We start from the raw sequence: 25,948 nt of genomic DNA, 5'->3' as shown, positions 1-25,948 counted from the left end.
ACACGACACACGACATTGGGATCAGGGTCCGCAGAAACGGAGTTATGAGCCACATGCAGGGGAAACAAAAAGATACCCCCCGAACAGAGACTGGCAAGCCTCTGGTAGCTCCCAATTAACTCCATCACAAGTAGTTGCTGCCAGCGGGATTCAGGGAGGTCACCATACCCAATAGGGGTGTGGCCATACCTGTAATCTGCAGCCAGTAAAATTGATTGCAAGTCTTGGAAGTGAACCAGAAATTGCAATCAATGTAGCTGGTAAATCATTAAACTTTCTTGTAGACACAGGGGCGGCCAAATCAGTGATAAATTCGACAGTTGGCATGAGGACCACTGGTAGGACAATTCCAGCCGTGGGAGTAACAGGAGTAGTCCAGCATTACCCTGTTAGCAAACCAGCAGAGATTACAATAGGGCCTTTACATACCAAGCATTCCTTTTTGCTGGCTGCATCGGCACCGACCAATCTCCTGGGAAGAGACTTACTGTGTAAAATGGGGTGCGTCATTTATTGTACTCCTGAAGGTGTATTCTTGGACATACCTGAGAATCACGCTCAGGAAGTACGAGACATGTTAGACTCCCCGTCAAAATTAATGTCACATACCACTATGACAAATAGGACTCCCTCCCAAGTAGAAGAAATGACATCTCAGATACCAGAGTCACTTTGGACTAAAGATGGACAGGACACTGGATTAATGGCAAACGTAGCTCCGGTAGTTGTACAAGTAAAAGATGGTAGGATAGCTCCAAAAATCCCACAGTACCCTCTGAAGCCAGAGGTGGAGTTAGGAGTTTACCCAGTAATAGAGCGCTTGCTACAACAGGGCATTCTGGTAAGAACGTCCAGCACTGCTAATAGTCCCATCTTCCCTGTGAAAAAGAGTGGGGGGAGGGGTTACCGGCTAGTGCAGGATCTAAGGGGGATTAACAAAATAATTGAGAGTCAGTTCCCCGTAGTGCCAAATCCAGCTGTCATCCTAATGCAAATCCCTCCCACTGCGAAATTTTTCACTGTTATTGACCTCTGCTCCGCTTTCTTTTCGGTACCTCTGCACCCTGACAGTCAATATTTGTTTGCATTTACATACAGAGGAGTCCAATACACATGGACTCGATTACCACAAGGATTCATAGATAGCCCAAGTATATTTTCTCAGGCTTTGCATGATTGTTTACAGTCTTTCCAACCAGTGAGTGGATCAGTATTAATACAGTACGTGGATGATCTACTACTGTGTTCTGATTCATTGGAGGCATCCCTGAAGGATACGAAACAGCTCCTGTTTCATCTTTCAGACACAGGACACAAGGTTTCCAAAGACAAGTTGCAATTATGCCAAACTAAGGTAAAATAGTTGGGACACTGTTTAACACAAGGACTGAGACACCTGACCGCTGATAGAATTCAAGCAATTAGAGACATGACTCTGCCACAAACCCAGCAACAGATCAGAACATTTTTAGGAATGTGTGGGTATTGCCGTAACTGGATCCCAGGGTTTTCCATCCTAGCGTTACCCTTGCAGGAAATGGTCTCCTCAAACAAACCTGATCGGATTTCGCATACAGACGAGTCTGAGGCAGCATTTGAGAGACTTAAACAGTGCCTAACGCAGGCACCAGCATTAGGTATGCCGGACTATGGGAAATCCTTTGAACTATACGGAACAGAAAGTGCTGGTTGCGCGGCAGGCGTACTAACCCAAAAGCACGGTGATGCCAGCAGGCCAGTAGCATATTACAGCGCTCAGCTAGACACGGTAGCGCGATCCCTCCCCACATGCTTGCGAAGCGTTGCTGCGATAGCATTGCTAGTAACGAAAAGCGAAGACGTCGTGCTAGGTCACAACCTCACAATTCATACACCACATGCAGTGTCAGCCTTGTTAAATTCTGCCCAAACCAGGCACGTCTCATCAGCGCGGTTTACAAGATGGGAATTGGCACTAATGGCCCCCGTAAACATCACCATAAGGAGATGCAGTGCATTAAATCCTGCAACATATCTCCCAAGTGTGTCTGGACAGACCCAAAGGGTGGAGGATGAGAGTACTGGGGAAAGAGGATTTAATACAAAGGAAGACACTCATGATTGTATGGAATATTTGACCCAAAATTTTACCGCAAGGCCTGACATCAGTGACAACCCACTGAAAGATGCAGAACTTACGTTCTACACGGAGGGTAGTTGTCATAGACAGTCAGACTCGGGAGACTTGTGTACTGGATACGCAGTCGTAGATGACCAAGGCACCATAGAAGCGGAACCGCTAGGCCCACCTCACTCAGCCCAGGTTGCTGAACTGGTCGCCCTAACCAGAGCATGTGAATTGGCTAAGGGCAAATCAGCCAATATCTACACCGATTCTAGATACGCATTCGGGGTAGTCCATGATTTCGGAGCCCTATGGCGCCTCCGAAATTTCATGACGGCAGCTGGTACACCGGTAGCGCATGCAGCTCACATAAAAAGGCTTCTAACAGCGATACAGGAACCCGACAGAGTGGCTGTTATCAAATGTAAAGCACATACATATAGCCAAGACCCAGTATCGCTTGGTAACAGCCGAGCAGACGAAGCAGCTAAGTTAGCAGCTGCTACCCCCAGACAGACAGACACCACACAACTGATGGTATTTAATACCATCAACACACAGAAGTTGTGTGAGATGCAAAATTTGTGTTCCACACAGGAAAAGGCAGTCTGGAGGGCAAATGGATATGGCCAGGAGTCCTCAGGACTCTGGACGGATGGACAAGGTAAACCGGTGGCCCCCAGAGCATACCTTCCATGTTTGGCTGAAGCAGCTCACGGGCTGACTCATCTAGGCAAGGAAGGGATGTGCAAGTTGGTAAGAGCCCCAGGATTCTCCTCTCATGCGAGTAAAAGAGCCATGTCATGCCTTACCTGTTTGAGAAAGAATATTGGAAAGGCAATACCTACAGAACCATCCCATATCCCACCTGCCGGCGGCCCTTTCCATGTAATACAGATTGACTTCATTCAATTACCCCCTTGTCGAAATTTGAAATATGTACTTGTTTGTATAGATGTTTTTTCAAATTGGGTCGAAGCATTTCCGGCGGCCACAAATACCGCTATGTTTACTGCTAAGAAAATTGTGCAGGAATTTGTATGTAGATATGGTATCCCTAGAATTATCGAAAGTGATAGGGGTACCCATTTTACAGGTGATGTCTTTCAAGGAATGTGTAAATTGATGGGAATTGATAGCAAGCTGCACACTCCATACCGTCCACAGGCGAGTGCGAAAGTGGAAAGAGTGAACAGCACTATTAAAAATAAACTGAGTAAAGTGATGGCAGAGACAGGATTGACATGGCCAGAAGCTTTACCCATTGTACTGTACAGCATCAGAACCACTCCCAGGTCCCCTCTTAATCTGTCTCCCTTTGAAATCTTGTTTGGTCGACAACCGCATGTTATGATTAACCCTCAGGATGATTTGAAGTGTAACAATGAAGTGACTGTAAAATACTTGATTAACATGAGTAAACAGTTAAGGAATCAAAATGATAATCTGAAGTTAGTGATTCCTGATTTACCAGATAGTAATTGTCATGACATTGAACCTGGGGATTATGTAATGATACGGAATTTTCTACGCTCAGGTTGCCTTATTGACAGATGGGAAGGACCATACCAGGTCTTATTGACTAGCACTACAGCATTGAAGGTTGCTGAGAGAGAGACTTGGGTTCATTCGTCCCACTGTAAGAAGGTCGTTGATCCAGAGAAGTCCTGTGATAAGGAACAGACGGTAGAGGTTGTATCACTAGAGTGTCTGTTCCAGGAGGACTAAGGCGGCACCTGAGCATCGAGAACCACAAGATCAAAAGCAGTTGTCGATCCCCTGTTCCCTTTTTTTTTTGTTTTTCTCTACTTCCCATCCCCTCTCCCTCAAATTATTTTTCCCCCCTTCTCATTCTTCTTCGTCTCCTCCTAAGATGGACTTGCCCCAAGAGACTGTGATCCGGATTTTCCTGTTGACCATGATGTTGACCAGAGCAGTCTGTTCCGGCGAGAGTACCACGGAGGTCGAGAGAGGTTCTGGAATGGGTTCTGATGATAAAGATGGAGGCGTAGTTTTCCAAGAACAACTTAACCAACAAGTAAAGGCGAGTATCAGAAAACGATCCGATAGCATTGACCATAGAAGGAATTGTGAAGGATTGTTAGCTGAAGAAAACTGTATCTGTAGGCTCTGTAACAATGTCATTGAGGATGGGTGCATTAAGAAATGCCAATCCAGTTTTAATATCCATATGGACCGGCATCCATTGAGTGACTATCACTCCTTAGTGGGTAATGTGTTAAACAAAACGGATTGATGGGTATGCTCTCAAGTACCTCAGGGTCATAGCAAATCAGGGCTAGTACCATTTCCTTTAACGATAGAGGAGGTACTTGAGTTAAATGGTGGGAGACCGATGGACCGGAGGTTTAATATCTCCAGCCCTCCTAGTTTGAAGCACCACCAATACCATGTGGATAGGTCCCTATTATGTTTCAACATCTCCAATCCCCGAAAGCCGGGAAATTGGGAAGTGTCATGGAGTAACCACACCATGACCTTTTCGCATAGAGCAGATAGAATGCCTACAGATACAGAGCTTGTACGCCACATAGCCAGTAGAGGAAAATCTTTCCGGTATAGGTAGACCTTAGGAAATAGTGTTACTAGAGTTGGAGAGGTATCACCAGGATACTGTGCACATATCGTACAACCTGATACGTGTACTAAGCAGATGGAAGAATTAGGGTTAGGAGATTTCACATGGAAGGTGTGTAATATGGTTATGTCCTACTCCGTCCCATATGTTCTCCCCGATGATGCATATTTCATATGCGGGAGAAAGGCGTACAAGTGGCTTGCCCCAAACTCTGAAGGATTGTGTTATATTGGAAAAGTACTGCCTGAAGTAATGACTGTATCACATGACAAAATGAAAGACATACACCGTGGTGCCCAAGCTCCTTATACTCACACCCATTACGAGCACGTTGTTAAAAGGCACCTGATAGAGAAGACAGAGCATCCGGCCTCTGATCTGATAAGTGAATCCACCGGGATTCAATTCTTAATCGCGTTAGATTTCACCCGCACCGCCAGAGGAGTGCTGAATTATAAATACATATCTGCGCTCGCAAACTTGTTAGATAATATCACTGAAATGTATGATGACACGTTTAGGTATACTGGAAGAGAACTTCAGGCTTACAAAACAGAACTGGTACAGCATAGAATGGTTCTCAATTACCTCACAGCAGTGACAGGCGGATATTGTGTCACACTGGCAACACAATACGGCGTGAAATGTTGCACATATATTACGAATAGCACCGAGGATCCGGTCGAGGTCATAGACCAAAAGATGGACGATATTCTCCAATTGAAGTGGGAATTTCGCAGGAGACACAATCTCACTCTTGCTGCTGTAGGTAATGAGCTGACTGGTTGGGTGTCATGGTTGAACCCGCGAAATTGGTTTTCTGGTTTAGGAGAATGGGCTCAAGGAGTCATAATGGATGTTGGGAAGTTTCTCCTATGTATCTTAGGTGTTGTCATATCGATTGGATTGATATTTAGATGCGGTCAGGCTTTAATGAAGTGCAAACATCGTACAAGGGTAATGAGTTTGAGGAGTGGGGAAACTGTAATTCCAATGGACTTGATTTACGACCCAAATGTAGAAACAATGATGTGATGAAAATGCGATTTCTATGGTCCGTTTCTTTCACCTGTTTTTCCGTTTTCTCCAAGGTAACAAGACCCACTTGGACGAGGAATTTGATGAGCCGATATACAGACAACAGAGGGATTAAAGAAGAAGTTTGACAACCTGATACACAGATTTTTGATGAACTATGCCATGGATCCCCAGTTTCCCTAGAAATTTTAAAATTACGCTAGCCCAACACTTTTGTAAATCTATGGACATTGACAGCTTTTGCTCGCACCTTATGGGCAAAAGCACAAAGAAGACTGCATTCAACAGACACCAAACAAGACCTCAATCGACGAATGTACATTTACCTGACATAGAATACCACCGCATTTACCGTAATTATGTCTTTTCTTCATTTCTACAACCCTCAGGTAATGACACACATAGTCGATAGGGAATACAGGCACAGATATCAGCAATCACATATCTCCCCCATTCATGTATCATCAACTAAAATGTGCTCCCCCATTTTGTTACAACCAAAGCCGAAAAGAGCTCGGTAAAGTTTGACAGCCCATCCACAGACCCGTACCACGGGATAAGAAGGAATTCAAATGTATACTTCGCAATACCTCGAAGCTTGATTTAAAACACGTACGGCACGATGATACATGACCCCCAAGCACGGATTCATACACACATGCTTCTGCTATCTCACTAGGTCATACCCTTTTCCTACCTTCTCCTCTCCTCCCCTACCCAACCATGTAAATGTATTAACCCCTGACATATATTTTTCTCTTTTGAAATGTTTTAGAAGGTGGCAGTTATTATTGACTGCCAAAGGGTGGACTGTCAAAGTCAGAAAAATATCTCTATACACACTGCCATATTTGCACCTCATTCTGGTCCGCGCTGCGCATGCGTGCGCTCTCCCGTGCGTGCGCATACTCACAGTCGCGGGCACCCGCAGGCGCACGGTATGCGTATTTACGGTACAGTTTATGTGATCGTAGCGTGCGACTCAATCGTTACATATTTTCAGTAATAATGTATTTTGTAGATCATGGTCCCTTTGATAGATTCTGAAAGTTTAGTTAACATAGCATGTTCCTGAACAGAGAGATCCCTCTTTGTATTGTACGAAGGGTCATACAGTGGTGTTTGGTACCCATCGGAAGAGTATTTAAATAGCAATATTCCGGTGTTGGTTTGGAGCGGATTAATCGCTCATGCGAATAGTTATGGACATAAGAAGTTTATGTCCATTTACTATTATTTGTTCTTATTTAGTCATGCGGCGGGAAACTCAGTATCCCACCCACCTGAACAGTTGGAAGCAGTCACAACCCACCTGTATGAATCAACCTATGACCTTTTGTTATAATGCGAAGCCGAATTCCTGTGTCCAATGAACAATGAGATTGTAGGGACCATTGAATTGCATTGTGTGCGGGGCATAAATAGAAAGGCCGATCACATCCAGCTCTCACTCTCTTCAACGGTTCTCATTGCTGATAATCGGGAGCTGGATATCGAGGCGCATGCGATCGTTTCCCCTTGTGCGTAAGTGTTTCTCCGCAATCATATTGATCTTCTTGTTATTCCGAGCCAATCTCTCTCTCAATTTCTCTCTCTCTCTCTCTCCTTCTCTTTCTCTCTCATTTTCCCTTAAATTGTATTGTATTGTATTTCCTGTGTAGTTATCTGGTTAGGTAGTCTATGTTATATTGTAGTGTATGACTTGTATTGTGTTTAACTCTTTTGCAAGTATAGCGTTCATAATATATATTTTAGGCGTTGGACCCTGAGTACGGTATCTGAGTGTTTCTTATAGTATTAAGTATTCTCAGAGCGTCGGTGACGCTCGAACAGCTTTAAAGGTAATAAGGTTATACTGTGTTGCATTTACACTCTAACATTACACTAAGGTTTTACTGCACAATACACTGTTTATGGTTTAGATACAAAGGTTTAATATAGTGAGCGTCAGCGCCGCTGGTGATCTCCTCGTGGTCCCGAGCGTCCGCTACGCTATAGCGAATCATTACGTTAGTTAACAGCCAATAACGTGCCTGCCTGTGATCTCTTGGCCGTGAGTGAACGTGACGCTTGAGCGTCTCGATCACGGCAAAGCGATTGTTACGCAACTAGCGTACCCTTACGGTACTTCATACGTAGATAGCGTACAGTGTTCTTAGACCTCATAAAGGGTATTATATACGATAAATATTTAGCTTTATCATGTAATATAGTGAAGAGATGTAGTGTGAGGAGGAAGTGCAATGATGTAGTATGCCACCACACACCCCTGCCTTTACAGGGAGAATTTCTGTGGTGCTAATCACACCCACTGCGCGGCGCACAATAGGCCCTTCATAGATTTCAGCTCCAGGCCCACGTGGACCTTAATCTGGCACTGATGGCAATCATACATTACCAGGAAAGTCCAGGAACAGAGTATTTTCTCCCTCATGGAGAGGGTCAGGTAGGCAAGTATGAGTAACAGCCATACTTAGTAGCAGCAGAATGTGTTGTCAGTCATCCTGCTAGCAGCCTATAAGGGTAAGATCAGAATCAGCCTTTCAGAATGGACTGATAAATGCGGAAAGCGAGCTGCTGATGGCAGACAGCAGCTTGTGTGTTTACTGAATCTGCCCCTAGAAATGTTCATTTATTAAAACAGATAGAGCAAAATAATCAGATTTACTACACTCTGAATAATAATTTTATTATGATGTATGTTCCATTTCAATTTTTTTTTTTTTGTCTAACCTCTTGTTTCAGGCACCTTGCTGCTATCTGTATATAACTACCACTCAACTAGAGCCCTTGTATCCAGATCAGCCCTGGGAATTGTGCTTATTATTTTAGCTCTGATTTTAGCACATACAGGTAAACTATTTTTTTTTTTACATTTGCTTCCAACCTCCGTGGACCTTTTGTCTGTCTTCATCAACCTGTGTCCAATGACATCAACTTATGCATTTATCATCTATATTTATACACAAAGGGCCAGATTCAGCTTCTATTGTAGAAGTACGGAAATCACTATTCGGTGTGCGCATGCGCAAGGACTTAAACTGCAATGTCCCTGTGGGGGGGCAGAGATGGGGTGGCGTCACAGCATTGTGCTAATGTCATCATGGCATTGGGCGGGGGGCATGGTCCGGACAGCAGAGGCATGTCTGGACCATTTGCAGGGCAGGCCCCAGTGGCTGTGATGGCTACCCTAAAGATGGGAGCGCTTTGCTGTTTAGCGAGGCGCTCGCATTTCAGCAGGTGGGTAGGACCCGGCATGTGGGGTGGCCTTGCCCTATACTGGGCGGCACCCTGCATGCTAGGGAAAGGAGTTGTAGTTTTGCGAGTTTTCGCAAAACTTCAACTCAAGCTGAATTGAGCCCAAAGTCTGTGATACAGATGGAGCCCTGATCATCTATCCCTTTAATAGGATTAACTGAGCCAGTGCTGTCGTACTTAATCCCCTGCTGTAATGACTAAGGGGTCTATGTACTAAGCCTTGGATGGAGATAAAGTCGCTGGAGATAAAGTACCAGCCAATCGGATCCTAACTGCCATGTCACAGGCTGGGTTTGAAAATTGACAGTTAGTGGCTGGTACTTTATCTCCAGCATCTTTATCTCCACCCAATGCTTAGTAAATAGACCCATTAATCCTCTGCCGTATTGTTCTTTCTGTGTTGTATTGCAGCTGAGAACAATAGATGAAAGGCTTATGCTAATACGCCTTGGTGCACCATGGCGCACCAGAGAAGGCTAGATGAGCGAGGCTCCATCTGTACTAATAAAACATATACCAGCTAATTAATGGTGACATAAATGTGATACACTGAGAGCTAGTAGTGGCTCCACACAGGCTGATGACCAGATTGGTGTAATGACAAATGCAATTACTGATAAGATAAGTAATCATTGCATGATGGGAAATACTGTAACAGTTATAATATGGACAAAGGAACTGCACATTTGTGAAGTCTGACAGCTGATGAGTTTATTGTGAAAATACCTAGATTACTACTACATCTGGTATATAGCACTAGATAGGAAATTATATATAAAGTAAAATTATTTTACTCAATTAAGGTCTCATTTAGGCATGGATGTAAATACATTACTGTGGTGTAAATAAAGACATTTCCATACTGCATACCAATCTACATCCATATCTAAATTTGTGCATATACAGTCTTAGGGTGAGATTCAAATGATATATCATGCCTAATTTCTTTTCTAAAATGATCTCTGTTATCGCGCATATTGCGCCCATAGTAATAAGGTTTAGCTGTGTAAAGGGTTGTGTGCCTTGCTACTCCGGGGTAGCGAGCTGAAATAATGATACAACATCCCTGAGGGCAGAAACAGAACAGGTATGGAAAGGGGTGAAAAGAATTGAATCCCGCCTTTAGACTTGCAAATACTTTTGCCTGGAGTGGCAAGAAACTTTTCCTGGGGACAGCCACATGTAATCTGAGTACAGTTAGACAGTGCACACCCCTTGGGTAAGTACAGCACACCCCTTGAGATACAATCTAATTAGACTTGGAAACATTTCCGGATATACTTTTTAGGAGATGTATCTTTTTCTGGTTACTGGGAAGCTAGTGTAAAGATAAATGAAGGTAAATGATGATGATGATGATGATGATGCCAGCAGCACTATCAGCCACTTCTGATGGGCTATTTGCATATTGAGTGTTGCTGCTATTGTGTGTTGAATTGTGACTGTTTATCAGTGGTACTATCAATGGTACTGATAGTAAAAATGGATGTGGTAACGTGTCATGAAGGGGCATGGTCACACAAAACTAGCGGGGTGGCTACATGACAATAGGGGCATGGCCACATTATGACACACACCGTAATGCCCCTTACACATTATGCCAAACACCGTAATGCCCATTACAGATTATGCCGCACACTGTAGTGCTTATTACACAATATGCCACACCGTAATGCCCATTACACATTATGCCACACACCGTAATGCCTATTACATATTATATCACACACAGTTATGCCACTAACACCATTGTATGTCCCACATACAAAAATGCCCCTTACAAATTATGCCCCACAGTAAGGCTTCTATTTACTTGTTGCCAGGGGTTTCATGGCAAAAGATGCAGCTTTCTGCATTTTCTACTGTCTGTGCCAGCATTCCTGGCACTTCTGGGTAACGGTGTACATGCAGTGGCGTAATTATACATTTTTCACCCACCCCCATGGCATTTTAGTGCAGCTTACACGCATAATGCACCCTGTAGTGCCGCTTACATACATAATGCTCCCTGCAGTGCCACTTACATGCATAATGCCCCCTGCAGTGATGCTTATATGCATAATGCTCCCCTGCAGTGCTGATTGCGGCCATAATGCCCCTGTAGTGCCACTTACATACATAATGCTCCCTGCAGTGCCACTTACATGCATAATGCCCCCTGCAGTGCCACTTACATGCATAATGCCCCCTGCAGAGATGCTTATATGCATAATGCTCCCCTGCAGTGCTGATTGCGGCCATAATGCCCCTGTAGTGCCGCTTACATACATAATGCTCCCTGCAGTGCCACTTACATGCATAATGCCCCCTGCAGTGCCACTTACATGCATAATGCCCCCTGCAGTGATGCTTATATGCATAATGCTCCCCTGCAGTGCTGATTGCGGCCATAATGCCCCTGTAGTGCCGCTTACATACATAATGCTCCCTGCAGTGCCACTTACATGCATAATGCCCCCTGCAGTGATGCTTACATGCATAATGCTCCCCTGCAGTGCTGATTGCGCGCATAATGCCCCTGTAGTGCCGCTTACACACATAATGCCCCCTGCAGTGCCGCTGACATGCTTAATGCCCCGCTAGTGTTGCTTACACACATAATGCCCCCTGCAGTGCTGCTTACACCCATAATGTCCCCTGTAGTGCTGCTTACATGCATAATGTCCCCTGTAATGCTGCTTACACACACAATGCCCCCTGCAGTGCCACTTACACACGTACTGCCTCTAGTAGGACTTACCACCCTATATGCTCATCACCAGGGGTTTCTTGCTTGTTGCCAGGTGTTATATGTTCAGTGTCAGGGGTTTCTTGCTCATTGCTAGGTGTTACATGTTCATTGTCAGGGGTTTCTTGCTCATTGCCAGGGGTTGCATGTTCAACTGTGTTTATCAGGCTGTGTGTCTTTTTAAAGATTTAAATTTTATTAGAAAATTTTTTTCACACTAAAAGAAAGGATTACTGCTGCCCTCCTATCATTATTAGAGGTTAAGCACATATACCTATTGTATAGAAGTGGCAGCAATATACAGTATATAATACTATCGTATTGTATTTTAGCGCAGGCAACCTGAATCATTCTTGTTTCATATCACAGTTCTGTGATCTACACATAGTGTAAAAGAGCCCTCATAACTAACAAAAAATGAATATGAAATAAATCAACACAATGTAAAGGGAGATAAACTTTATTTTTTCACTAATCAGTGCTGGTATGAGTATATGGGGGTTCATTTTAAAAGTGTGTTTTATTTTATGTTAGGAACTAATATCTATGCTAAAGTGATTATATTGAGAAATAAAGGACACTAGGGGAGATGTATTAAACCTTGGTGAGAGATGAAGTGTAGAGAGATAAAGTACCAACCAATCCGCTTCCAATTTTTTCCCCAAACTCAGGCTGTAATATGACTGTTAAAAGCTAATTGGTTGGTATTTTATTTCTCACCTCTAAAACTCTCTCCAAAGTTTGATACATCTCCCCCACTATCTTGATTGATTTATTTTGATTGTAAACATACATTGTCCCTTGAAACCGTGGGGGAGATGTATGAAGCAGTGAAAAGAGTGGAGAAATGAGCCAGTGGAGAAATTGCCCATTGGGAACCAATCAGCTGCAATGTATACTTTTATACAATGCTCTTGATAAATGTTACCTCAAAGCTGATTGGTTTCCATAGGCAACTTCTCCAATGGCACACTTCTCCACTCTTTTCACTGCTTCGTACATCTACCAATATGTGTGTTATCATGTATACTTTGTTAACTTTTGATAGTATTTAATGTGCATTAAAGTCATGTAGTCAAAATGAAGGGGCTGATTCAGACATAACCCGAATGTTTAGCTGCACACATATCATCCATAAATGGTACCCTCCACCAGGTGGTAACTAAGTGTGTGCAAGAAGTCCTGGTGAGCATGGATTAGGAAGCCCATTACATGGATTAGGAAGCACCATTGCTTCCCTATAGCACCAACATGGCTTGCAGAATGACCAGAGCATCTTCCTGGTCCTTACATCTCTGACAGCAGTCATGACATCATGAGGAAACATATTCAGAGGTGTATTATTGCCCTGCTACAGCTTTGCCCTCGACATTGCTACTCTTCCTGCATATCTCTATGGTGTGTAAGAGAAAACTTGTGCTATTGCTGACCGTGATGCTTTTTCTTAAGCTATTTTTACACAGGTGAATAGTAAATATTATATTTCTTAAAATGACAATAAAATTAGGTTTATTCAAATGATTTATGTTTGCAAATGTACTAAAATAATACTAGAAACACACTGACAATCTTCATGTGTTTTATTTCAGGAATCCAAAAAAAATTCAGCCCTGATCTTCTGACTGTAACATTATGTATGACTGTGTCAGCCCTGTGGTTAAACTCTGGCATTGTACACCTCCTGCTAGATAACAAGATACTCTCAAGCTCAGACCAGTTTCGTGAGGCAATCTTCCCAGGCTTACTAGCCATTTCATCTGCCTTTTTTGTAATAGGATGTGTTGGAACACTCCACAAAAAAGGGCCTTTGCCCCTTATGGCTTTTGCACTGGGTCTTGCTAACATCCATGTTCTTGCTTTCTTTAATGATAAGACTCTTGGCCCATCAGGTATCGCTTGTAACTTTATGATAGTCACCGTTATAAGCATTTATCTTGTGGCAATGAGGCTTTTAAATATCCTGAAAAATAAAACTGCTTTCCAGAAGCAGATCAGTGTCAGTTCCACAAACTGTATATCAAGGAACCATCTTATTGTCACAGGAATAATAGCCAATATGGTATCATCAAGTGTACTCTGTGGAAAATTGATAGGCACAACCAACATTTTCTTCATTGGTCAAGCCCACTGGATGTTCACATCAGCAATGTACCAAGTTATGGTCTCTGTTGCATCATTTTGGGCATGTGATATATTTCATGCCATATTTTTCAGCTTCTTGGCTGTACTGAGATTTGCAGAAGGAATTTCACTCATAAATCAACCCCATCTGTCCAACGCCCCATTACTTCCTCTCCCATTCATGGTTGTGTTTGCAATTCTTTTTTTCGCTTTAGGTTGCATTATGTCCTTGCAGAATCTGTATATTGGTGTATACATGTTGCTGTTTGCAGTTTATTGTGCCACTTTGACCCTCCCTAGTGGAATTTCCCATATTGCACCACAAGCAGTTAATTTGATTATCTTCTTAGCGTCAATTGTCTACATGCTGACTAGGCTTTACGTGTCAAAGACAGATTTCAAGGTTTCACAAAGAAATAGTCTAAGGGAGATAATATTTTCATGGCTTCGATATCTTAGAATAAAACCCCCCAAAATAACGTGCTGTTATTTTTCTGCAAACTTTTATTTACATGGTGTGGATGTAATTGGCCATGCATTTGACACTCTTGCGGCCTTTTTAATTACCGTGGAAACACATGCTAGCTTTATTCTGCTTATGGTGACTGGAGGCATGGTGTACATAACTGGTTTATTTTCCCTATCTACTGGTAAAACCTGTGAAGGCAGTGCCTTTATCTTTTATGGAATTTGGTGGATAATTTGGGGTCTTATGAAATATGTGACTTTATGCCTGTCAGTGATTAGATTTCAAGTAGCGGTGGGCATTGTCTGCTTTTTCATTTTAAATGCTTTTTTAACTGTTTGTTTAATCACACTAAATAAAGCTTGGTTCATAAAATCCCTTACATTTGAGATTCTGCTTATAAATGTTTTACTGCACACCCTAGATATTCTGCCTGGTGAAACCACTGTTGCATTTAGTATCCTTTTTGGAATTGTAAGTTTCTATTGCTTTCTGGCTTGCTTACTTAATGGAACTGAGGTGGCGCCTCATCTGCCCTGGGGTGAACCATTCCTAAAGCAAGGACTGCCTCTGCAAGGTCGTATGCTGTGCCCACTACCAGCTCAGAAAGTGACATCAATTAATACTATAGCAGGTAAGTGTCTCAACTGCAAAAGTTAAAATCTATATTTTATGGTATTTATCAAGCAGAATCAGAATAAAGACAAAAAGGTTAATAGTTATTTAAAAAACTGTATATGGTTCAATAAGTAAGGTAACACACTCTTATGTGTGTAATGTTCTCTATTTCATTCTAATTTCCCTCCAGGCAAGAGCAGGCAGATCACTACTTTCCCTCATATCGCCATAGTGTCCCAACATTAGGTGTAAGATGGCAGGACTGCTGAAAACATGGTCAACCACTGAGGTGGTAGTGTGATCAGATTTCGGCATCTAAAGGGCACATCAGCAGCTGAAAGTCATCACCAACTAGACCAGGTGTATGGAGATAATGTCAGGTCACAGAAGTAGTATGGGTTTGGTGCACTGCTTTTGATATTGGCAGGGTAGAGTTCAAGAAGAGCAGTAATCTGGCTGGTCATAGGGAGTGCAGCAAACCAAACCTGTTTCCGTGACATCAGGGCCGTAACTAGGTGTGTGCCAATGGTGCCTTGCTCACAGCGCAAATGCACTGAGGGCGGACCATCTGGCAGCACACCCCTCACCTGCATGGCCACTATCTCCAGTCCGACTCACTGCCGCCGCCACCACCTGTCTCACTCTGCCACTGCTGCAAGGGACTTGGGAGCACTGCCGCCAGCTCCTGGGACATGAGTATCCACCTCTGGATGCCGGATCGCCACCCCCTGCAACTCGGGAGAGACGTGTTGACATCCGACATCTCTCCAAGCTTACTCAGTATCCTACACTGCCCTGCGCCCTGCCCAGCTAGCTGGGGGAGGAGGAGGACGGGGACTTGGGTAGGAAGGAGAAGAGGAGAGGCCTGCCAGCTGGTCACAGGTAGGTATAATACTTACACACACAGACACACACACACACACACACACACACACACACACACACACACACACACACACACACAAATACACACTCTCTCTCTCTTTCTGTCTCTCTCTCTCATGAGTAAAAAGGTGGACTCTGCCAGCCTAATGTGTACAAAAGAGGGACTCTGCTGCCTAATGTGTAAAAAGAGGACTCTGCCTGCTTAATTTGTAAAAAAAGGGACTCTGCTGCCTAGCCTATTGTGTAAAAAGGGCACTCTGCCTGCCTAATGTGTAAAAAAGGGGAGCTCTGCTGCCATAATGTGTAAAAAAGGGGGACTCTGCTGCCTATTGTGTAAAAAGGAGACCCTGCCTGCTTAATGTGTAAAAAGGGGGACTCAGTTGTTGTAATGTGTAAAAAAAGGGGGGCTCTGCTGCCATAATGTGTAAAGGTAGCTCTGTGGCCATGCTCCTTCCCCATGAATCCACAACCCTATATTTTTGGTGCACCATATACCTTGACAAGATGGCTAGTACAGTAGTATGTCTAGTAGCATGGCCAACAGATATATTTGGTTCCAATTTTCCTATTTTAGCTGTTTACCAAAACATATTCAAGTTACAGTTATATAATTAATATGGTTTAAGTGCAGACTGTCAGCTTTAATTTGAGGGTACACACATCCAAATTGGAGGAAGGGTTTTGGAATGACAATTGTTTAATATGTAGAAACATTTGATTCAAACCCTGTTTCATGTACAGGTGTGGGCTATTCCTTGTTATTTCTTTATAAGTTAAGCGCTTCAGTCAGTCCTGAGTGCTCAACTTCCTCTCCAAAGGTACTATTTCTGCCTCACCTCTCCTACAAGCCCTGCACTTCAACCTTCTCACACGTACAAAACCCTCACCCATTCCTTCCCATTTACATTTCTGACTTCATCTCCCTTTACACTCCTGACTCTTTGTTCCACAAATGTATGCTGCCTCTCCTGCCAGCTGATTACGTCCTTTGCCTATGCTGCTTCCTAATTCTGGAATTCTTTCCCTCTCCAACTCACCACCTCTCTAGACCCACTTCTTCATCAAGAAGTGGATCTTCTTGATGAAGATTGTGGATAGTGATATCACAAACCGGTAGTTTACCAGGACTGAATGCTCCAAACACTCCCAGGTACAATTGAAGTGCCTTAGAGCAGGGGTGCCAACAATTTTGCGGGGCCCTGGTACAGATGTGGCTGATAAGGGAGGTGTGGCTAGACCCGTTAAAAAATGTAACAAAATAAGGTTTATGTGTACCCAAAAAGTGGGTGTATGCCACATGGGGGTTGCCATCATCAGCTCTGGTGGGTGGGGGTGGCAGCACGGTGGGGTGGGGGGGGGGGGGGTGAGAGTTCTCCCCCCAATTACGTAGGGAGAGAGAGGACTGGCTGCTGCTTCAGCAGCCTCTCTCCCCAGCCCAGCACACAGCAGCACATCTGTCCTCTCTCTCCCTGCCCAAAATTTGCTCTAATCAGAAAAGAGGACTTTGGGCCACTGAGCAACAGACCAGTTCTTTTTTTCTTTAGCCCAGGTAAGACGCTTCTGATGTTGTTTGTTGTTCAGGAGCGGCTTGACAAGAGGAATACAACATTTGAAGCACATGTCCAGGATCCATCTGTGTGTGGTGGTTCTTGATGCACTAACTCCAGCCTCTGTCCACTCCTTGTGAAGCTCCCCCACATGCCCTTTTCCTGACAATCCTCTCCAGGCTGCAGTCATCCCTGCTGCTTGTGCACCTTTTTCTTCCACACTTCCACTTAACTTTTTATTAATGTGCTTTGATACAGCACTTTGAGAACATCCAATTTCTTTTGCAATTTCCTTTTGAGGCTTTCCCTCCATGTGGGGGGTGTCAATGATGGTTTTCTGCAAAACTGTCAGGTCTGCAAACCTCCAACCACATCAAGGATGTTGGAAGTGGAGCGTATTTACACTACAAAAGTGCTCATTATATGCCATGGAAATTCAACATTCCAAAAGGACAGTTTATGCGTATTAGACACAACTGTTCATCCGACAGTTTATTTGAGACACAAGCAAAGGTCATGTGGGAAACTTTTGAAGCTAGGGGTTATTCCGAATCATTACTGAAATAGTCGTTTGAGGAGGTTTTACAGATGGATCGTTATGAGCTTTTGAGTTCAAAACCCAAACAAGAATTAATAAATAATGAGAGAGACATATCATTCATATCTACCTATAACAATCAATCGGGGGAAATTAAACGTATAATAAAGAGAAATTCTAATATATTAAGGTATGATACATTGCTAAAGGACTGTATCCCTACTGATCCAAAATTCACTTTTAAGAAAAATAAATCATTGAAAACTATTCTTGCCCCTAGCTACATGAAATCTGTTAGAGAACAGGAAGAAACTGGACTTTCAACATGGTTACCAACAAAACAAAAAGGTTTTTTAAAATGCGGTAAAACAAGATGCACGACGTGTCGACATACAGTCAACAAAACACTGACTTTGCCCTTAGATATAGTAGAAAGAGAGTATACCATTACTAGCTTTATTAATTGCGATTCAAGCTGGGTTATTTATTTACTCCTTTGTGGTTGTAATATGAGGTATGTGGGTAGAACAACTAGACCCCTTAAAACGAGATTCATGGAACACAGGAGGAATATAATTGAGAGTGACGAATCACAGTGTCTCTAGACACTTTAATAAATGTCATGAGAGTAATCCAGCATCTCTTAGAATCATAGGGTTGGAACATGTTCCGATCACCAAACGGGAGGAGACAGATTTGCCAGACTTTGTAAGCAAGAGATCTACTGGACTTTTCATTTGAATTCACTTCATCCTCAAGGCCTAAACGAAGCATTAGAGTTGAATGTAGTGCTCGATTAAGGTATAAACTAATTATCCAGTCATCATCTAGCATCTGTAAGATATCCATATTCCCCAAGTAAGATCCATGTTAATTAGCTGATTAGGGTTTGACACTTTTAGCCTACAATAGTGAACCTTTTCACAACATTCTAATTTTCTGAAATTTTGAGTTTGTGGTTTTCTTAAGTAAGCCACAATCATCAAAATTATAACAAATAAAGGCTTGAAATATCTCAAATACTTTGCATGTAATGAGTCTATATAATATATTAGTTTCACCTTTTAATTGAATTACTGAAATAAATGAACTTTTCCACGATATTCTAATTTTCGGAGTTTCACCTATAAAATTAACACCATATGGACCATGATTGGAGACATTGATAGTTATCATTGGTTTTTAATAATTTTAGATATTTTGAGTAGTTTCTGGTCATTTCCCCAAATTATTAGAGATAGTATTTGGATTGAATTCTCTATTTACTTGTCTGTGTCACTGAATAGACTACAGCTGACTAAGAAACAGGATATTTTGTAAATACTAGTAAGAATTGTTTGTACATATATTATTGTGGTATGTGTCATTCAAAAATTTTTTTTATATTTACATCAGTTTTAATGTAGATTACACAGAACAGTACTGGAACCTTTATATTTACATTCATTGTTTTAGTTCTCATGTTTAATTTATTGTGTCAAAATTCTAAGTGGTTATATAAATTCAATGAGACATATAGACTATGTCCTTTTATTAAGATTTGCCCCTCAAGAAGTCCCCTTGAGGGATGAAATGCGTACGGTAATTGGTGTCATATAGGTCCACTATTTATTGAAGATACTGTTAAGAGTTAATTTCCTGTCCAGGGTGTCAACAGGAATTGGCAGAAAATATGACATCATTCAAGAATGCTTTGTAATTATATATATTTTTTTTTTCTTGAATACAAAGTTTTTAACACAAATACATTTTAATTAAGTGGTCTTTGAACACCACTGTTTTCTCTGGTGATTCCTTCAGACCTATTTCTGCCATAACCTCATGTGGAATCATGCGGTCCCTGCCACACTCCTTCCCCTTTAGCTTCAACCACTCTGGTGAAGCTGCAAATTCACCTGGTGAGTTCTCTGCCTCACCCATACCTATTTGTGCCATCCATCCAGGAACACACCCCTCAACTAGCTTCCACAGATCCCCTTCTTCACCCTCATCCTCCCCTAGCTTCACCACAGAGTTGCTAGGAGGATCAGGACCTATAATCTTTTTAAAAGGGCATCTGCATCAAGGTACTGTTTCCTTAGATGATGCTGCACCTCAGATTTGAATGGCTGTAAGGCCAGAAACTAGCGAGTCACACAAGAATTCACCTCCTTGTTTGTGTGCATTCACTCTAAGGGAGCATGGTCGGCCAACAAATAGTATCTCAGTAACTCTGCTGTCCATTTAATCACCAAGCACTCCTGCTCCACAGTTGAGTACTTGCATTCTCTGGGCAGCAATTTCTGTCTAAGGTAGAGGATGGGTTTCTCTTCCCCTTCTACTTCGTGGGAAAGGACTGCCTCTAACCCTGTACCCAGTAGCGTATATATAATGGTGCACTGTGTGCAGTGCAGACGAGCCCCTGGGTCTAGAGGGGGCCCACACCGCACACACTGCACCCATTTCGTCTATACTTTTACTTACCTCTCTGGTGTCCATCGGTGTCTCCCCGTGTGGGCCCGCTCCTCCTCCATAGCCGGCAGCGCAGTTAGTACTCTTAGCACTAGAGAGACTCTGGCACTGTGCCAGAGTCTAAAGCGCTTGTGCAGGTCTCCAGAAAAATGGCCACCATGCCATTTTCCCATACACCTGCGCAAGCGCTGTTGTCTATGGCACTGTGGCAGAGTCTCTCTAGTGCTCAGAGCACTAACTGCACTGCCGGCTATGGAGGAGGAGGAGGCCCATATGTGGAGACTGCACACGGGCCCCTCCTCCGTAGATACGCCCCTGCCCGTACCAGAGGCATCAGTCTGAAACACAAACTGCTTTCTGAAATCAGGAGCTTGTAATACAAGCTCTGCGCATAAAGCTTGCCTTATATCCTGCTAAGCAGTTTCTGCCATCCACTATCTCGCTCCAATGCTTAGTCAACAGACCCCTCACTTTCTTGCTGCAGTACCTAATATGGTGGGATACATGAACAGAGTCCAGAAATCAGATAGCAGACAAGAACAGCAACCTCTTCCTCTAAGAACAGAAAACATCAATGACCAGCACTGAGTTCTGGAACCCAACAGACTAAATAAGGAGATGGATATAGCTTTGCGACTGCGCACTGTGGTGCGTATACAGTTTGGGGAGTGTTACTGATATTTTGCAAGCTTGTCCTTCTTGCTGTATTGTTAAACAGTTCTGGGATATAAAGCGCTCAGCCCCATTTGCTTATGTATGTTGCCTTGATATTCCAATGATCACATAAAATGTTAGTGTTGCTTAAAAACATGTTTTCTTTACTTTATAAACAAATTTTGAACATTGCATGAATGCTAAACTTGTAGACATTGAAATACATTTACAAAAGAAAAATAATTCCTCTCTTGGCGCTGCAATAAGAGCTGCAATGGAAAGTACTAAATAGACCACCAATCTATATCAACTTGCAAAAAAGAAAAGGTACAATCTCACTTTGCGCTCAATGTCCCAGAAATCCAGCTTTGTCCCAATGGACAGGTGTAATCCAATCAATATGAAAAGAAAAATGAAAAACACAACATAGTGTAATACTGCAATGAAGATGAGTCTTTCACCGCTGTGTGATACGGAGAATGGAGGTGTTGGTATAGTCCCAGATAGAAAGTTCATACATCCACCTCCTTTCCAAAGGCACCCAACGTGGTATACAGGAATTATGTACCCACCATATACTGATTATAACCCACCAAATGGTATTTGGTGGGTTACAGATCAGCCTATCCATAGTGGAGAATCAATAGCTATTGGTATCCGGGTCCATTGCTATCAGCTGAACACCATCTTTGCCTTTCCCCATATGATTTATTACGAGGGCTATCGGGGTTCACCTGCTTATGTGAGGAGAGTTTAAAGGATCGTAAAAGAAACCTTTATGAGTTTTCAACACGCCTTACAGAAGTAAGCATACATGTAAGAGTTCATCACCATAATTCCTGTATACCACGTTGGGTGCCTTTGGAAAGGAGGTGGATGTATGAACTTTCTATCTGGGACTATACCAACACCTCCATTCTCCGTATCACACAGCGGTGAAAGACTCCTCTTCATTGCAGTATTACACTATGTTGTGTTTTTTATTTTTATTTTCATATTGATTGGATTACACCTGTCCATTGGGACAAAGCCGGATTTCTGGGACATTGAGCGCAAAGTGAGATTGTACCTTTTCTTTTTTGCAAATTGAAATACATTTAATATAATAATAATAATAATAATAATAATAATAATAATAATAATAATAATTCTTTTGCAGGAATGTAGATCAAACTGATGAATAAATTCCCCAAAAAATCACACAGATAAAATTCACTATATTGTCTGTATGGTCAAAAACAGACTGCGGCGTCCCGCTGGTCTGTAAGGTGTAAGTGCGCACTAGGTCTCCTCAAAGTGACTGAGGGTCTTCACGGTGCAACATAAGTAACATTGCTGTCATTACTGCACAACTAGGCTGCCTGCACTGAGAGCACGAACAGTGTTTTAAAACCTCAGAAAACCATCCGGGCAACGTGACCAAGAGAGCTGGAAGTAAGGACAGTTCCCTGGCAACAGGAGAGGATCGGCGGGAGGATGAGACATGGTGGATGGCGAGGGACGGCAGAAATGTGAGTCTCCATATGCGGAAGGGATGTGCAGTAAGCCGCTCTGAGAGACGCGTCTCTGATAACATCCCCTCCCTAAGCCATGACCCACTCCTGAGGCCGACCAGCTTCCAGGGAGTGTCTGTGAGTTCTGGGATCTGGGGCATAGGGAAGGAGAACCAGTCCATAGCCCCTTACTTTCAACCTTATCCCACACTGTAACTCAGGTTGCACCGTAAAGACCCTCAGTCAGTATCAGATCCCCTATGTCAGGGACAGAAGTAATTTTTTCATACCAATCACAATAATCACTGTTTATGAGTTGTACAGACAGACAATCAAGCATATGTATGTAAACGACTTGCAATATTTAGTAAATCAAATGTATTTCAATGTCTACACGTTTAGCATTCATGCAATGTTCAAAATTTGAAGTAAAGAAAACACGTTTCTAAGCAACACTAACATTTTATGTGATCATTGAAATATCAAGGTGACATACATAAGTAAAAGGGGCACTAGGGTGCATTTTTTGCATCCCTACGATCAGGTAGTTGCCGCCTACAGGGCGATCGCATGTGCAGGAGAGCTGCACAAACAGAAGTTTGTGCAGTCTCTGCACAGCCCAGGACTTACTCAGCCACTGCGATGATCGGAGCCGGAGCTGACGTCAGGAATACTCCCTCCAAACGCCTGGTCCCTCCTGCGTTTTTCCGGACACTCCTCGAGAATGGTCAGTTTCCACCCACAAATGTCCTCTTCCTGTCAATCTCCTTGCGTTCACCGGTGCGATCTGATTATTCCCACCATACCGTCGCTGCCCGGCGCACCCTGTTTCTGCAGACCGTCACGCCTGCACATTGTGGTGCATGCACAGTTCAGACCTGATTGCCCGCTGTGCGAAAACGCACAGCAGCGATCAGGTCTGAATCGGCCCCTGTGGCCAAATAGAACAAACACATGTAACTGATTGCATGAAAACCCTGGACTAGTGTGCCTATCCTTCTATGTATTTTTTATATTTCTGGAGTTTTTGTCCTTAATGGGCACATCTAGCCATGCTTAGCGTGGTTACTTTCTGCCGGGGCATGCATGAATGGGGTGCGTGTCCATCTAAGACGTGAAGGATATGACCTATATCCTGAATGTAAAGGTGAGTTTTGACATTGGGAGATTATGCAGTACATTAATCAATGTGTAATTAACTTGGTATAATTCAATATCTAAGATTATGTATTGTTCATTTGGATCAATAGTTTGCGTGAGTATAGATACTGGCAAGTCCTTGCAGAAGAGTATGGCATCCCCTATTATTTTTCTTTTGTAAGGGGCTGAGATGCCTGAGCCTATCCAAGTAGCTTTCAGTGAGTGTTCCAAAGAGGGGAGCCAATGAGTCTCTTGAAAAAATACTATATCTTGATTGAAACGTTTGAGTATCAACCCTTTTTGTTTTGTTTTGTTTGCAATCAACCTACATTCCAGGATAATATTTGCAATAGTTTTGGGGGAAGGTAAAGAACTGTATTAGTAACTGTAGATGGCATGGCTACTCTGGGGATAGGGTTGTCAGTATATCCCCGTCCAGGGAAATAACCCCCCATTGATTTAGCACTGAAATATAAAGATTTACCTATTTGGGGATCTGGGTAGTGACCTTGGAAACATGAAATGTGCTTTTGCTGTTGCAGGGTCAGTGAAAACAGCTGAGTGCTGTTTGCCACTGCTCTCAGCTTACAGTAACTGGGTAGAGCAGAGCAAATCTAACATTTTTATTTATGTAAAAAGGAACAGATCTCAAAGAAATTCTTTGCATTTTTGAGTTACCATTGTGGAAAATCCAAACATTAACAACCTCTTGTGATATGGGGCCAAATTAATTTCCTTGGTTCTATAGCAGTGATTTTCAACCTTTTTAAACAATATTTTAAAATTCCCAAGGCACACCATCAGTTCCCCACAGAAAAAAATAAAAAAAACACATTGGCCATCACAGTAAAAAAAAAATCCACACATACATTGGCCTACACAGAAAAAACAATCACATTGCTCACCACATAAATCCTATTTATTCACATTGTTCACCCCATAAATCCATAAATCATTATTCTCCCCACATAAATCCTATTGAAATCTTATTATTCCACACAGGAGAAATAAAATAACAAATATTAGCCCTTACCGGTCAGCTGTCCTCCTCCCTATCCCTCAGTGGTGGGAGTAGTTCATAGTGGAGTGCTGCGAATACTAAGCAGCGGGCGGTCGGGCAGGTATGGATGTGGGTGGGCAAGGAAAGCTGTGTATGCAGGTGGGAACTGGAAGATGTGTATGCAGGTGGGTGGGCTGGCTGGGTGGTGAGACACGGTGGCCGTGACCTATGATATCACACCGCCGCGTCTTCAAGGCATAGGTCACGGCCAGAGCACGACTGATCCTCTAAGAAGAGCCCGGGCCAACAGTTCACTCTGAAGGTGCAGGAAGCTGCTCTGGCTCCACGGCACACCTTGGTGCCACGGCACACTGATTGAAAAAACCTGTTCTATAGTCTAGGTACCAAGTTATTACTGGGTGAGATCATTGTCTGACACACCCCCTGTTCTATTCAGATTCTATGGGCCCTCTCAATGTGTGGCACCTCAATACTATTTAGGATTCCTAGTGCTGCTGGGAGGTCAGTTGTAAGGAAAGAAGTTAAGCTTGTTCCAGGAATGGGAAATATTTTCTAGATCATTTATTTTTTCTTGCATTTGTTGTGCTAATTTATCATGAGTGTCCATCCCTGATTGGCAGGTCTATATGTGATCCTCCGCATCACTTACCCACGTTTCTAAAGCTACTATGCGGAAGGGATGGGAATCAATTCGGGCTAAGCCAGCTTCCAAATTCATTTGGCGGTCCTCAAATCTCTTATCGATAAAGGACATCATAAATCTGAGATATCCTTTGCAGTGAGAGGGGTGTTTTTTTTCTCCTCGAAATTCCAGGGATTCTGAATCAGAGTGTGTTAGTGAAGGTGACCCTGATTTTGTGAGGAACCCTTTGCTTTCCTTGTTTTGTTAGATGAGTTGGAGTGTTTAGAAGGCATGGCTTTATCAATAACTTTATCCATGCCACAAAAGAAGAAAAGTTCTTTAAAGAGATCTACTAACAGTCACCAGGATAGTAGGACACGAAAATATATCACCTGGACAGCGTTTGTTACATCTAATCACATGGACATAATGGTATTCCCCAGAGATAGCACCCAGCAAGCATGTGGGTGATTTATATTTTCTCTGAGAGACACACAGGGTATACTACTCCTGCCATACATTGCAGGAACCACCATATAGTCCTGCAGCGCTCAGAGTGGAGGCACCAGGGTCACATGTGGCCACTTACTGGTGGGGGAGAAGGTATATCAGTCCGGCTGTGGTGATACTCTATGTGGAGGTGGGCAGTGCAGTGACCGCAGAGG

General features: G+C 43.0%; 1 protein-coding gene across 1 annotated transcript in view; it reads left to right on the top strand.

The window, feature by feature from the left end:
* LOC134949810 (uncharacterized) overlaps window positions 1–25,948 on the top strand; it is a 160,372-nt gene that overhangs the window by 123,029 nt on the left and 11,395 nt on the right. The window contains exons 2-3 of the mRNA XM_063938534.1: window positions 8,487–8,594; window positions 13,317–14,948. Coding sequence (XP_063794604.1) covers window positions 13,364–14,948 — 1,585 coding nt within the window. The 5' untranslated portion in view covers window positions 8,487–8,594; window positions 13,317–13,363. The remainder of the gene's footprint in view (window positions 1–8,486; window positions 8,595–13,316; window positions 14,949–25,948) is intronic.

The sequence above is a fragment of the Pseudophryne corroboree genome, chromosome 8 (genome assembly GCF_028390025.1).
Source record: "Pseudophryne corroboree isolate aPseCor3 chromosome 8, aPseCor3.hap2, whole genome shotgun sequence".
NCBI lineage: Eukaryota > Metazoa > Chordata > Amphibia > Anura > Myobatrachidae > Pseudophryne > Pseudophryne corroboree.
The sequence above is the reverse complement of the archived record's forward strand: the minus strand, read 5'-3'. Positions and strand labels throughout refer to the sequence as shown.